The sequence below is a fragment of the Ranitomeya imitator genome, chromosome 2, assembly GCF_032444005.1.
Source record: "Ranitomeya imitator isolate aRanImi1 chromosome 2, aRanImi1.pri, whole genome shotgun sequence".
Taxonomy (NCBI): Eukaryota; Metazoa; Chordata; class Amphibia; order Anura; family Dendrobatidae; genus Ranitomeya; species Ranitomeya imitator.
Genome location: NC_091283.1, coordinates 253,605,775 through 253,620,480, shown reverse-complemented (window position 1 = coordinate 253,620,480; position 14,706 = coordinate 253,605,775). Strand labels below are relative to the sequence as shown.

The 14,706-nt window shown below is 50.2% G+C and overlaps 1 protein-coding gene across 1 annotated transcript in view; it reads right to left on the bottom strand.

Annotated features, from left to right (window-relative positions):
- Positions 1-14,706, bottom strand: part of LOC138662952 (zinc finger protein 585A-like) — a 187,238-nt gene that overhangs the window by 143,417 nt on the left and 29,115 nt on the right. Inside the window, exon 5 of the mRNA XM_069748964.1 lies at positions 11,382-11,392. Within this exon, the coding sequence (XP_069605065.1) occupies positions 11,382-11,392 (11 nt within the window). The remainder of the gene's footprint in view (positions 1-11,381; positions 11,393-14,706) is intronic.

The window sequence follows — 14,706 nt, the reverse complement described above, 5'->3', positions numbered from 1 at the left end:
GCCGGCTACACAGCTGGGGATCAGCTGACGTTACTGAAACCCAATAACACTGGGTCGTATGTTTTTACTGTGCAGCCTGCACTTCTGAGCCGCAACTGGCGGTGTTGGAGCCCAGGGATAGCAGTTCAGGTGGTAGAAAGATGAACACAGCAGGAGACCTGGATGACACCCAATTACTTAACCCCTTCACGACATGCGCCGTACATCTACTGCGCATGCCGTGAATCCCCCTTTGATGTGGGCTCCGGCGGTGAGCCCACATCAAAGTCGCGACATGTCAGCTGTTTTGTACAGCTGACATGTGCGCGCAATAGCGGCGGGTGAAATCGCTATTCACCCGCCGCTATTAACCTGTTAAATGCCGCTGTCAAACACAGACAGCGGCATTTAACTACCGCATCCGGCCGGGCGGCCGGATATGACGTCATCGCCGACCCCCGTCACATGATCGGGGGTCGGCGATGCATCAGGAAGGTAACCATAGAGGTCCTTGAGACCTCTATGGTTACTGATGCAGGTCTGCTGTGAGCGCCCCCCTGTGGTCGGCGCTCACAGCACACCTGCATTTCTGCTACATAGCAGCGATCTGATGATCGCTGCTATGTAGCAGAGCCGATCAGGCTATGCCAGCTTCTAGCCTCCCATGGAGGCTATTGAAGCATGGCACAAGTAAAAAAAAAATGTTTTTAAAAATATGAAAAAAATATAAAAAATATAAAAGTTTAAATCACCCCCCTTTCGCCCCATCCTAAATAAAACAATAAAAAAAAAACCAAACCTACATGTATTTGGTATCGCCGTGTTCAGAATCGCCCGATCTATCAATTAAAAAAAAGCATTAACCTGATCGCTAAATGGCGTAGCGAGAAAAAAATCCGAAACACCAGAATTACGTTTTTTTGGTCGCCGCGACATTGCATTAAAATGCAATAACGGGCGATCAAAAGAACGTATCTGCGCAAAAATGGTATCATTAAAAACATCAGCTCGGCACGCAAAAAATAAGCCCTCACCCAACCCCAGATCACGAAAAATGGAGACGCTACGGGTATCGGAAAAAGGCACTTTTTTTTTTTTTTTTTTAGCAAAGTTTGGAATTTTTTTTCACCACTTAGATAAAAAATAACCTAGTCATGTTAGGTGTCTATGAACTCGTAATGACCTGGAGAATCATAATGGCAGGTTAGTTTTAGCATTTAGTGAACCTAGCAAAAAAGCCAAACAAAAAACAAGTGTGAGATTGCACTTTTTTTGCAATTTCACCGCACTTGGAATTTTTTTCCCGTTTTCTAGTAAAAGACATGGTAAAACCAATGGTGTCGTTCAAAAGTACAACATGTCCCGCAAAAAATAAGCCCTCACATGACCATATTGACGGAAAAATAAAAAAGTTATGGCTCTGGGAAGGAGGGAAGCGAAAAACGAACACGCAAAAATGAAAAAGGGCCGCGACTTGAAGGGGTTAATCAGGCAGAGGAGTGGCAAATTCCTGCGAGATCCAGGCCTGGTTCATTTTCAGGAAAGTAAGCCGGTCAACGTTATCGGAGGATAGTCGCATGCGACGGTCTGTTAGTACACCACCTGCGGCACTAAAGACACGTTCCGATAAGACACTAGCCGCAGGGCAAGCCAGCACCTCCAATGCATACTGGCTTAGCTCTGGCCATGTATCCAGCTTAGAGACCCAAAACTTGAACGGGGAAGAGCCGTCTGGGAGTACAGTAAGAGGGCAAGCCATGTAGTCTGTCACCATCTGACGGAACCGTTGCCTCCTGCTGACTGGAGCCGCCGGTGATGGTGTAGACATTTGGGGCGGGCACACAAAAGTGTGCCAGAGTTATGCCATACTGGGCTTGCCTTGGGCAGAGGCACTGCTTCTGCTCCCTCTTTGGGCAGAGCCTCCCCCACTGCCTCGACGCACTGAGCTGCTTTGTAAAGCACTAGCAGAACTCCTCTCAGTTGGACAGGAGAAGATGATGGAATTCACCAGTGTGTCGTGGTACTCCCGCAATTTACGCTCCCGGGTCAACGCTGGGATGAGGTTTTGGACGTTGTCCCGGTAGCGAGGATCGAGGAGGGTGAACACCCAATAATCAGGCATGTTGAGAATGTGGTCGATGCGGCGGTCGTTTCTCAGGCACTGCAGCATGAAATCCACCATGTGCTGCAGAGTGCCAACTGGCCCAGAAACGCTGTCCCCTGCTTGAGACATGATCTCTGCCCGCTCGTCATCACCCCACCCTCGCTGTACACACTGACCACTGGACAATTGTGTCGCTCCCTCCTCTGGATGGAGCTCTTCCTCCTCCATTGACTCCTCCTCACAAATTGGCCCCTGCGTACCCCTTTGTGAGGAACCACGTGGCGCTGACTCTCCAGAAGCTGATGGAAAAGGTGACTCCTCATCCTCCACCTCTTCCACAACATCATCCCTTAAACCTTGCAAAGTTTGCTGAAGCAGGCAGATAAGGGGGACAGTCATGCTGACTAGTGCATCATCTGCACTTGCCATCCGCGTGGAATAATCAAAAGGACGCAAAACCTGGCAGACGTCCTTCATAGTGGCCCACTCTGTGGTTGTGAAGTCAGATCGGCGCTGACTGCGACTTCTTTGCGCCTGATGCAGCTGGTACTCCATAACTGCTTGCTGCTGCTCACACAACCGCTCCAACATATGTAACGTGGAATTCCACCGGGTAGGTAGGTCACATATGATGCGGTGTTCCGGAAGGCGGAATCTGCGCTGCAGAGCAGCAATGCGGGATCTGGCCAAGCTGGAACGCCGCAAGTGAGCACACTCTAGGCGGACCTTGTGCAGCAGGGCATCAAGATCCGGATAGTCCCTCAGAAAACTCTGCACAACCAAATTGAGCACATGTGCCAGACAGGTTGCCAAGGGCCAAAGCTGCCACCAGATTTCGGCCATTATCACACACTACCATGCCTGGCTGGAGATTCGCTGGCAGTAACCACACATCGCTCTCCTGCTTGATGGCATTCCAGAGCTCCTGCGCTGTGTGGCTTCGATTCCCCAATGAAACCAGTTTCAAGACGGCCTGCTGACGTTTGGCCACGGCTGTGCTCATGTCGGTCATAGGTAAACATTCACGGGTCCATGTGGAGGTGGACTGTGACGGCTCCAGCAGAGTTGATTCTGAGGAACTTGTGTAAGAGGAGGAGTCAATGCGTACAGACTGGATTCCTGCAATCCTTGGAGTGGGCAGGACACGTCCTGCGCCACTCGCACGATCTGTACCTGGCTCAACAACATTAACCCAATGGGCAGTGAGGGAAATGTATCGCCCCTGTCCATGCTGACTGGTCCACGCATCGGTGGTGAGGTGGACCTTGCTACTGACGGCGTTCAGTAACGCATGTTTTATGTTTCCCTCAACATGCCTGTGCAGGGCAGGGACAGCTTGCCTGCTGAAGTAAAAGCGGCTGGGCACCTTGTACTGTGGGACTGCCAATGCCATCAAGTCACGGAAGCTGTCAGTCTCCACCAGCCTGAACGAGAGCATTTCCAGGGACAACAGTTTGGCAATGCCTGCATTCAGAGCCTGTGCTCGGGGGTGGTTGGCCGAGAATGCCCGCCTTTTCTCCCATGCCTGTACTACCGATGGCTGTAGAGTAGACTGGGAGTGTGAGGATGACTGGGAAGGTGGTGCTGTGGGTGGAATTACACAAGGTCTCTGGACAACAGTGCCAGAGGTTCTTCCATGGCGATCCTGGGAGGAAGCCAAACCAGCTGTGCGTGAGCTGGAGGAAGAGGCAACACGAGCTGAAGAGGTGGTAGCTGCCGCTGTTGGTTGGCCTACATCTTCAGTCTGTTTCTGTAACTCCACCGCGTGCCTGGTCCGCACATGTTTCCACATATTTGTGGTATTGAGGTTGCTGACATTTTTCCCTCTTTTTACTTTCTGATGACACAGCTTGCATTTGACAAAACAAATGTCATCTGCAACTGTGTCAAACAAGGACCAGGCACTGCAAGTCTTGGGAGCGCCCTTTTTGGCTTTGGAAAGAGACAGGCTCCTAACGGGTGCCAAAGTAGAGGCTAAAGGCTCCGCAGTCTTCCCCCTCCCTCTCCCTCTTTGGCCCGTAAGGGGAAGCTCTTCCTCAGAGCTGCTCCCACCACCTTCCTGTTCCTCACGCCACGATGGGTCAACAACCTCATCATCTCCACTACCCTCAGCCACCAACTGCTCCTCCTGGGTAGTCTCGGCAGCACAGTACGCACCAGAAAGCGGCACCTGAGTTTCATCATCAGATGCGTACTGCGCTGTGGTCACCGGAGGCACTGCCCCACCCGCCTCTTCAGAGTCAGAGAGACAAAGCTGTTGGGCATCACTGCACACTGCATCTTCTTCCATTTCTCCAATGCTGCTTGGCTGGCCCCCTGTTTCCAAGCCAAGAGATTCAGAGAACAGAAGTAGAGACGGCTCCTGTCCTGGGCTCTCTGACTGCCTGGCCAATTTGGCAGGTGGTGAAGAGACAGATGGCTGCTCTCCAGTGCTCTGTGCCTGAGAGGATGTGGCACTAACTGAAGTCGATGCCGAGGCGTTAGCTGCCATCCACCCGACAACGGCTTCAATTTGGTCTTCACGCAGCAGCGGTGCACGGCGCTCTCCGACAAAGCTGCGCATGAAGGACTGTTCCCTGCTGAAACTGAGTGACGACGAGTCACCGGCGCCCGCAGCAAGCACAGAATCACCACGTCCTCTCCCTGCTCCGTGCCCACGCCCACGTGCCTTACTCCCTGCCCTCTTCATCTTGGTTGACAGATAAAGATAAGCAGAAAAGTACTAAGGCCTTAGTGTGCTTATTCCTGAAATGCTCCTCCTAACAGGTGTAAGAAACACTAATGTTGTAAAGTGTGGACTAAACTTTATTATTTTTCAAATGTGGCCTACACAAGTGTTAAGTTGTGTTTGGTGAACTTTACTTTTTTTTTTTCTGTGCAGATCGGGCTACAGAGCTAGTTTAAATCACATGGAGACCGTGCAGACAGCCGTAAACGGCGCTGCAAGGCCCAAAAAACCTCCTCTAGGTTATCCTATGTAGTGTTTTTCCACTATTTAGCTGGAGACGGGTGGAAAGACACTAATAGGAAATTTTTTTAAAAAATTTTAAACAGGCTGCACTATTTGAAAAAAAGGAAATTTTTTTTCAAGGTATGAGGCAGTAACGCACCCTGAGCTGAATCCAACCGGCTATGGCTGCACACAGACTACAGGGCGAGCTGCGCTCACACAGAGACCGTGCAGACAGCCGTAAACGGCGCTGCAAGGCCCAAAAAAAACCCTCTAGGTTATCCTATGTAGTGTTTTTCCACAATTTAGCTGGAGACGGGTGGAAAAACACTAATAGGAAATTTTTTTTAAATTTTAAACAGGCTGCACTATTTGAAAAAAAGGAAATTTTTTTTCAAGGTATGAGGCAGTAATGCACCCTGAGCTGAATCCAACCGGCTATGGCTGCACACAGACTACAGGCCGAGCTGCGCTCACATAGAGACCATGCAGACAGCCGTAAACGGCGCTGCAAGGCCCAAAAAAAACCCTCTAGGTTATCCTATGTAGTGTTTTTCCACAATTTAGCTGGAGACGGGTGGAAAAACACTAATAGGAAATTTTTTAAAAAAATTTTAAACAGGCTGCACTATTTGAAAAAAAGGAAATTTTTTTTCAAGGTATGAGGCAGTAACGCATCCTGAGCTGAATCCAACCGGCTATGGCTGCACACAGACTACAGGGCGAGCTGGAAAAACACTAATAGGAAATTTGAGAAAAAATGTGCAGCAGGCTGCACTATGAGCAAAAAAGGACAACTGTGTGAGGCAGTGTGAACCCCCCCTGAGCTGAATACAACCGGGTATATGGCTGCACACACACACACAGAGACCTTGCAGAACGCTGTTAAAACAGCGCTGCAAGGCAAGAGCAAGGTGAACAGTGAAGAACACACAGCGTTTTGCTAAATTAGCCTTTGGAAAGGAAAATAAAGCAATTAGCTATCTCAACTGGCCCTTAGTTAGAACACAGCGTCCTGTCCCTAACTGAAATCACAGCAGAGTGAGCGCAAAATGGCGGCAGCGTTTTTTATAGTGCAGAGTGACATCATTTCAGCAGCCAATCACAGCCTTGCCAGTACTTACATGCCCACCATGCTAAACAGGATGTGCCCACACTTCCAATCATTCCTCATTGGCTGCTGCGTTCAGTTTGAATTCTGGGAACTTCCGATTCCGGTATCCGATACGCGGGAAGTATCGGAATTCGGTATCGGAATTCCGATACCGCAAATATCGGCCGATACCCGATACTTGCGGTATCGGAATGCTCAACACTAGTAATAATACAATTACTGGAGACAGGGCCGCCATCAGGGCATTACAGCCGTGACTGGCGTAAGGGGCCCGGTGAGCAGAGGGGCCCGCATCGGGCCCCCTCTTACCTGCTCACCGGGCCCCTACCGGCAGCCGCAGGCTGAACCGGGCCCTTAGCGGCGGCCGGCGCTGCAGCTGTACGCTATTGACATGCGGGCCCGCGCCCGCACGTCAATAGTTAACAGCCGCCAGCCGCAGCGTGCAGGTCGCCGGCGTCTGACGTCATTGTCAGTCGCCGGCGAGTGCACAGTGCAGCTGCGTGGAGAGATCAGGAGCGCGGCAGGTAAGTAGAACTTTTTTTTTTTTTCTATTGAGAGCGGCGATTGAGAGCGGCGATCGATCGGGGGGGGGGGTTTGGGCAGAAGGCTGGACAAAGAGAGGGCAGAAGGCCGCTGGACACAGGGGGGCAGTAAAGCTGGACACAGAGGGGGCAGAAGGCAGCTGGACACAGAGGGGGCAGAAGGCCGCTGGACACGGGGGCAGTAAAGCTGGACACAGGGGGGGCAGAAGGCCGCTCGACAGGGGGGCAGTAAAGCTGGACACAGGGGGGGCAGTAAAGCTGGACACAGGGGGGGGGCAGTAAAGCTGGACACGGGGGGGCAGAAGGCTGGACACAGAGGGGGCAGTAAAGCTGGACACAGAGGGGGCAGAAGGCCGCTGGACACAGGGGGGGCAGAAGGCCGCTGGACACAGAAGGGCAGTAAAGCTGGACACGGGGGGCAGAAGGCTGGACACAGGGGGGCAGTAAAGCTGGACACAGGGGGGGCAGAAGGCTGGACACAGAGGGGGCAGTAAAGCTGGACACAGAGGGGGCAGTAAAGCTGGACACGGGGGCAGAAGGCCGCTGGACACAGGGGGGCAGTAAAGCTGGACACGGGGGGCAGAAGGCTGGACACAGGGGGGCAGTAAAGCTGGACACAGGGGGGGCAGAAGGCTGGACACAGGGGGGCAGTAAAGCTGGACACAGGGGGGGCAGAAGGCTGGACACAGGGGGGCAGTAAGGCTGGACACAGGGGGGCAGTAAAGCTGGACACGGGGGGCAGAAGGTTGGACACAGGGGGCAGTAAAGCTGGACACAGGGGGGGCAGAAGGCTGGACACAGGGGGGGCAGAAGGCTGGACACAGGGGGGGCAGAAGGCTGGACACAGAGGGGGCAGTAAAGCTGGACACAGAGGGGGCAGTAAAGCTGGACACAGGGGGGGCAGAAGGCTGGACACAGAGGGGGCAGTAAAGCTGGACACAGGGGGCAGTAAAGCTGGACACGGGGCAGTAAAGCTGGACACAGGGGGCAGTAAATCTGGACACAGAGGGGGCAGTAAAGCTGGACACAGGGGTTGCAGTAAAGCTGGACACAGGGGGCAGTAAAGCTGGACACAGGGGGCAGTAAAGCTGGACACAGGGGGCAGTAAATCTGGACACAGAGGGGGCAGTAAATCTGGACACAGAGGGGGAAGTAAAGCTGGACACAGAGGGGGAAGTAAAGCTGGACACGGGGGGCAGAAGGCTGGACACAGGGGGGCAGTAAAGCTGGACACAGGGGGGCAGAAGGCTGGACACAGGGGGGCAGTAAAGCTGGACACAGGGGGGGCAGAAGGCTGGACACAGGGGGGCAGTAAAGCTGGACACAGGGGGCAGTAAATCTGGACACAGAGGGGGCAGTAAATCTGGACACAGAGGGGGCAGTAAAGCTGGACACAGAGGGGGCAGTAAAGCTGGACACAGGGGGGGCAGAAAGCTGGACACAGAGGGGGCAGAAAGCTGGACACGGGGGGGGGCAGAAAGCTGGACACGGGGGGGCAGAAAGCTGGACACGGGGGGAGGGCAGAAAGCTGGACACGGGGGGGCAGAAAGCTGGACACGGGAGGGGGGCAGAAAGCTGGACACAGGGGGGGGCAGAAAGCTGGACACGGGGGGGGGAAGGGCAGAAAGCTGGACACGGGGGGGGGCAGAAAGCTGGACACGGGGAGGGCAGAAAGCTGGACACATGGGGGGTAGAAAGCTGGACACATGGGGGGCAGAAAGCTGGACACGGGGGGGGGAGGGCAGAAAGCTGGACACGGGGGGGCAGAAAGCTGGACACGGGGGGGGCAGAAAGCTGGACACATGGGGGGTAGAAAGCTGGACACATGGGGGGCAGAAAGCTGGACACGGGGCAGAGTGCTGGACAGAGATGGGGCAGAGTGCTGGACAGAGATGGGGCAGAGTGCTGGACAGAGATGGGGCAGAGTGCTGGACAGAGATGGGGCAGAGTGCTGGACAGAGATGGGGCAGAGTGCTGGACAGAGATGGGGCAGGATTGGACAGAGATGGTGCAGAGTGCTGGACAGAGAAGGTGCAGAGTGCTGGACAGAGATGGTGCAGAGTGCTGGACAGAGATGGTGCAGAGTGCTGGACAGAGATGGTGCAGAGTGCTGGACAGAGATGGTGCAGAGTGCTGGACAGAGATGGTGCAGAGTGCTGGACAGAGATGGTGCAGAGTGCTGGACAGAGATGGTGCAGAGTGCTGGACAGAGATGGTGCAGAGTGCTGGACAGAGATGGTGCAGAGTGCTGGACAGTGATGGGGCAGAATGGAGACAGATGGGGCAGGATGGATACGATGGAGACAGATGGGGCAGGATGGGGAGATCATATGGGGCAGAATGGATACTCATGAGGGCAGGATGGGAGAACATATGGCTGGAGCCTGGAATGAGGCACACGGGGGCTAGGATGGCGTATATTACCATAGGGGCTAATTAAGGGATATTATTATTGCAGTGATGTATTTATTTTATTTTTTGAGTATACTGTTTTAAATGGGGGGGCGGTCCTGTTACTGTGTAGAGTGATACTATGTTGCCTTCTTCATGTGGTGTAATGTAGAAGTTGGGAAAATTAAGTAATGTGTTCTACAAGCGGAACTCGAGATAACTGTTTTATTTCCTGCAGAGATGAGTCCTGGCTGGATAAAGTGATGGCGGTCTGTGCTGGATGAAAGATGAAGGACTTCACCTAGAGACGTCACTGGTGAGTCAGTGTTACCTATACACTTACACTATACACTGTATACTATATACAGAGGTCCTGTGTACAATGTCACCAGTGATCACTGTATTATCTATACATTATATACAGAGCTCCTGTGTGTAATGTCACCAGTGATCACTGTATTACCTGTACACAGACACTGCTTACTAATTACAGATCTCCTGTGCATAATGGCACTGATGGTGATAGTATTGTGGTTTTTTATTTTATTACTGATCAGTATTGTAGTATTCAGTCATTGTTGGTAATATGTGGTCTGGTCATGATGTGGTGGTAATATGTGGTCTGGTCATGGTGTAGCGGTATTTGTTCCTTGTATTTTATATTATTTGATTACTGTGGTGGTAATATGTCATCTGGTCATAGTGCTGTGGTATTTGTTCCTTGTATGTAGTATTATAGGTCATTTTAAAAATCGAAAAATAAATAAAAATATACCTAAATTGTATTGCATATTTTAACAAATATTTAGTAGGTTACAGCAGTGTAGGGCCCGGCCAAAAGTGTCTACCTTGTTGTGGTGGCGGCTTAAAAAATCTTTTGGCCAAAACAAAAGCTGCCGGCTATATGTGTGATCTGGTGATGGGAACTGTTAATGTGTGATAGGTGAGAAGTGGAGATTTTCCAAGAGAGAGCGGTGGGACTGTGGACAGTTCGTGGGGTGGAGCCTGGAGGCGGGGCTGGGGTGGAGCCTGGGCGGAGTTTCAAGGGGGCCCAAAAAATTTTGCCAGTATGGGGCCCCGAAATTTCTAGTGGCAGCCCTGACTGGAGATAATAAGGGAACCATATGAGGAGATTTATTATTTTACAGTATTTAGTTTCCTTATTTACATCTACTAATAAATCCTATATATTTAGGCCACAGACAACAAGCAGTTTCCTCCTCGGAGTCGGCAGCTGAATACGTTTCTCATAGACTCATCTTCCATAACGCTAATTCTCGTCTCATTTACCAACCCTGGAATCGGCATTAGCAATACTGCAGGAGATATTCATTACACGCGACATGAGAAATAACTACTTCATAATGAGGACGACATCTTCATCTTCTACTACGGCTCTAGAGACAGATTTGGCTAGAGTCGGTCACTGACTCCATCACCACCGGCCTCCATATGAAGGTTTCCTGTCTTCCCCGCACTGTAATCTTCTATCACGTTAGATATCAGCTCTTATTCACACATAGAAGTTTGAGGCTTTTATAAGAGACTAGATGGTGGCCTGATTATAACGTATCGGGTATTCTAGAATATGTAGGCAGTATATAGCACAGGCTATGTACTATATTGCACAGTGACGTAGTATATAACATAGCTACGTAGTATATAACATAGCCATGTAGTGTATTGTACAGGTGTGTAGTATATTGGTCAGCGACGTAGTGAGGCCGATGTCTCCAGGTACAGGGCTTCTTTCTCGGGATATGATGGGTTTTCTTTGGTACTTTCCCCCCATTAGAAGGGACACCGGTGGATATTGGGGTCTTTACCTGCTACAGTCCTGGAGGGATTTACTCTGTAAAGTGGACGTTGGACAAATATCACCATCAATTACCCTCAGACTGAAGGAACATCGCTCTTCTATTCGGCTCTATGGATCTAGGATGAAATCCACTGCGGCCCCTGCGAGAAAAGAAGGAGAAAGAGCAGAAGTTGGGTGATGAGACCACAATGGCCGGAGATTTCTATGGCTGCTGTGTGCGCACAGGACCTGTGGACCTGTGATGAGGTCACAGGAGAGGAGGGGTCAGGGGTCACATGATCAGGGGCCTCTGTGTATATTCAGGACTCTGCTGTGCTGGTTGTCATGGTGCTGGATGAGGGGAAGTTTATGTGTGGGGTCAGGAGGGGTTTACAGTGTGGATGTAGAGGAGCCGCGTGTAAAGGGTGTACAGAGCAGAGCAGTGTGTGTACGAGGTGTATGGAGCGGAGCCGTGTGTATACGGAGCAGAGCCTGGCATGTACTGAGCGGAGCCCTGTTTGTATGGGGTCCTGTGTACTGACCAACCATATACCCCCAGCTTCGGTCACAGACCCCTCTGTGTATGCTGTATACACCCGTATACCCCCAGCTTTGGTCACAGACCCCTCTGTGTACGCTGTATACACCCATATACCCCCAGCTTTGGTCACAGACCCCCTCTGTGCACGCTTTATACACCCATATACCCCCAGCTTCGGTCACTGACCCCTCTGTGTACACTGTATACACCCGTATCCCTCCAGCTTCGGCCTCACACCCCTCTGTGTACACTGTAAACACCCGTATACCCCCAGCTTCGGCCGCACACCCCTCTGTGTACACTGTATACACCCGTATACCCCCAGCTTTGGTCACAGACCCCTCTGTGTACGCTGTATACACCCGTATACCCCCAGCTTCGGTCACAGACCCCTCTGTGTACTCTGTATACACCCGTATACCCCCAGCTTCAGTTGCAGACCCCTCTGTGCACCCTGTATACAGCCGTATACCCCTAGCTTCGGTCACAGACCCCCCTGTGTATACTGTATACACCCGGATACCCCCAGCTTCGGTCACAGACCCCCCTGTGTACACTGTATACACCCATATACCCCCAGCTTCGGTCACAGACCCCCCTGTGTACACTGTATACACCTGTATACTCCCAACTTCAGTCGCAGACCCCCCTGTGTGCGCTGCATGCACCCGTATACCCCCAGCTTCGGTCACAGACCCCCCTGTGTGCACTGTATACACCGTATACCCCCAGCTTCGCTCACAGACCCCCCCAGCTCTCTATCCCCCCTGTAGAACTGACCCACACGGTAACACTGCGGTCATCAGCCTCTCGTCTCTCGTACATCTACTGATAACATAAGATGAACAGAATCCAGCCCTACTCACTGAATTCTGCCCGTCAGTGGAGCTCGACACCTTATTAATTCGACATTGGCGCCCCCACTGCTTGGCCGCTGTCCCTGTAATATCCTATATATATATATAATAAAGCCCAACACTTTGCCAGCTCAAATGGTTTAAAAATATAATAAACCCCATGTGTTTGGAGGCTCAGTTATTAAATGAATCCTTAGTATCCACAACCAGCGCCACCCAATTATGACACACAGATAACGTATTAAATATGGAGCAATCTGAGCCGGGTAACAACAAGATTAGCACTCATCCATCAAAGTGTGCCTCAATGTTTTTCACCCTGCCGCCTCATCAGGAGGCCCAATATAATGATGTCTGCTCATGATATATGATGTACATGTGTCCTCTATCGGAGGGTCCTTTTCAATAACCCACTTGCCCAGACTACTCCTCAAACAGCCCCTCATTATCTGTTGAATGAACACAAAGATTCAATCGTACTGCACATGCTCCGCACCACAACATGTGTTCCACACTGGGACTCATAGATAGAAGCATACTGGAGGGCGCGCCAAGTTCCAGAGAACATGCCTGGAAATTACGCAAAGTGCTGGAGCGCTCCGGGCCAGAAGTGACGCGCATCCTCCGTTTCGTGTCATACTCCAGCGCTGGAACGCATGGACCTGAAGATCACTTGCTCCCATACTGGATTGATGTGTCCCAGCATATACCTGTAGTGATCAATGCCAATGTCAAATCAAAAGGAACTGAGAATAGATATATGGGAGAGTCTGTGGGGCCATATAGTACCAACAGCTTCCTAAAGTGGGACAGCCACCACCCAGCCCCCTCAGAAAGGTATACCCAAAGGGCAATTCCTTGGATTCAGGAGGAGCTGCTCTAGTATCCGGGAATTTCATAGACAAGCAGGTGAGATGTATGGCCGGATAAGGGATAAAGGCTATCCCCAATATATTCTAGATTCAGTCCGCACGTTTGGAGAAAATAAGAATAGACAGTCCCTTTTACTGAATAAACAAAAGGAAAAAGAAGGCAGTTCCCAAAATGACATTACAAGGCTTATTGGCACGTTTCATAGAAAACATAGCCACGTCCGGAATGTACTTATGAGACATTAAGACATCGTAAGAATAAATCCAGACCCTAGGGAGATGGTGGGGACTACCCGCACGATCACCTATAGGAGAGGACAATCTATGAGAGATCATTTTGTACAGTCTCCACCAAAAACCTACATATGGGGGTAAATGGCTGGATAGGAAGTCGTGCGGATTCTATAACTGTGGAGACTCATTTCTGTAAATGGATGAGATCCAACAAATCTTTCACAAGGTCATCCACTGGGAGAACAGAGGGACTTCTCAAATTATTAGACTGCGGGCATAGTCTACGTAGCCACATATCTCTGTCCCTTGGATTATCTAGGGAAAATGGAGAGAGTTTAGAAGGAGGGAGAGTGAACCTTTGGGAGACATAAATGATCATGATACCCCACTAGCAAGACTATTGAGAGGGACACACTATGGGGAGATGAATACAATCTGCTTCTTTGTGATAGAAGTGGTCAAACCTAGTCCCGGGTGGAAGATCATGGTAGGAATATGCTGAAAAGAGAAATTGAGTGGATTTTCAGAATGGATTCACTTACCCTAAAAGGATTAAGTGAACAGATATCGTATGCTTGTTTTTGTAAACATAACCCGTGTTTGGACCGTTCATCTGGACTTTCTAAAGCCATTTGCTACTTCTTTCCCTTTGTAGAGCCTAGAAAATGGATACCAAGTATCCAAGCACACCACTGAAAGGAGGTATATTAAAAATATATAATTTTATTCAAGGGTTTAATACACATAGTAAAACATCATGAATCAAAAAGTAGCATGAAACATGTAGGAGGAGATGAATAAGAGGAAAATACTGAAGCAAGTAAGAGTGGTGGAGTGGAATAGTAACAGGCTATGGGTAGGTGAATAGTGTTAAATATGCTTATTTTGCACATTTATTTAATCAGGACTATTTACCAGGTGCATTACTCTTAAAGAAAAATGTAATGATATTTTCATAAAAAATGTAGTGGTTTATTGAATTGTCCACAGAAAAACCAAATTGCAACAAAACATAAAATAGATGAAATAGTTACGAACAGATTGTCCATTTGTTCCTATCAGTGTTTGTTCCACATCTTTCCCAAAGTTCTGAATGGTAAAAGCTGTCTGTCTGTGTGAAGTCTGAAGTCATCATGGCTACCAGTTGTTCCTTCCTACTGTGAATTGTCTGATGACCATGGAGAATGATGGTGAATGCAGGAAGTGACAGCCCCCACGTGACAGCCCCCTCCCTCCTAAGAGACGTCATTATATATGTCCCACAATACCATGTGTTCTCTCTATATGGTGATAACTTATACTCTGAGCTATATATACATAAATA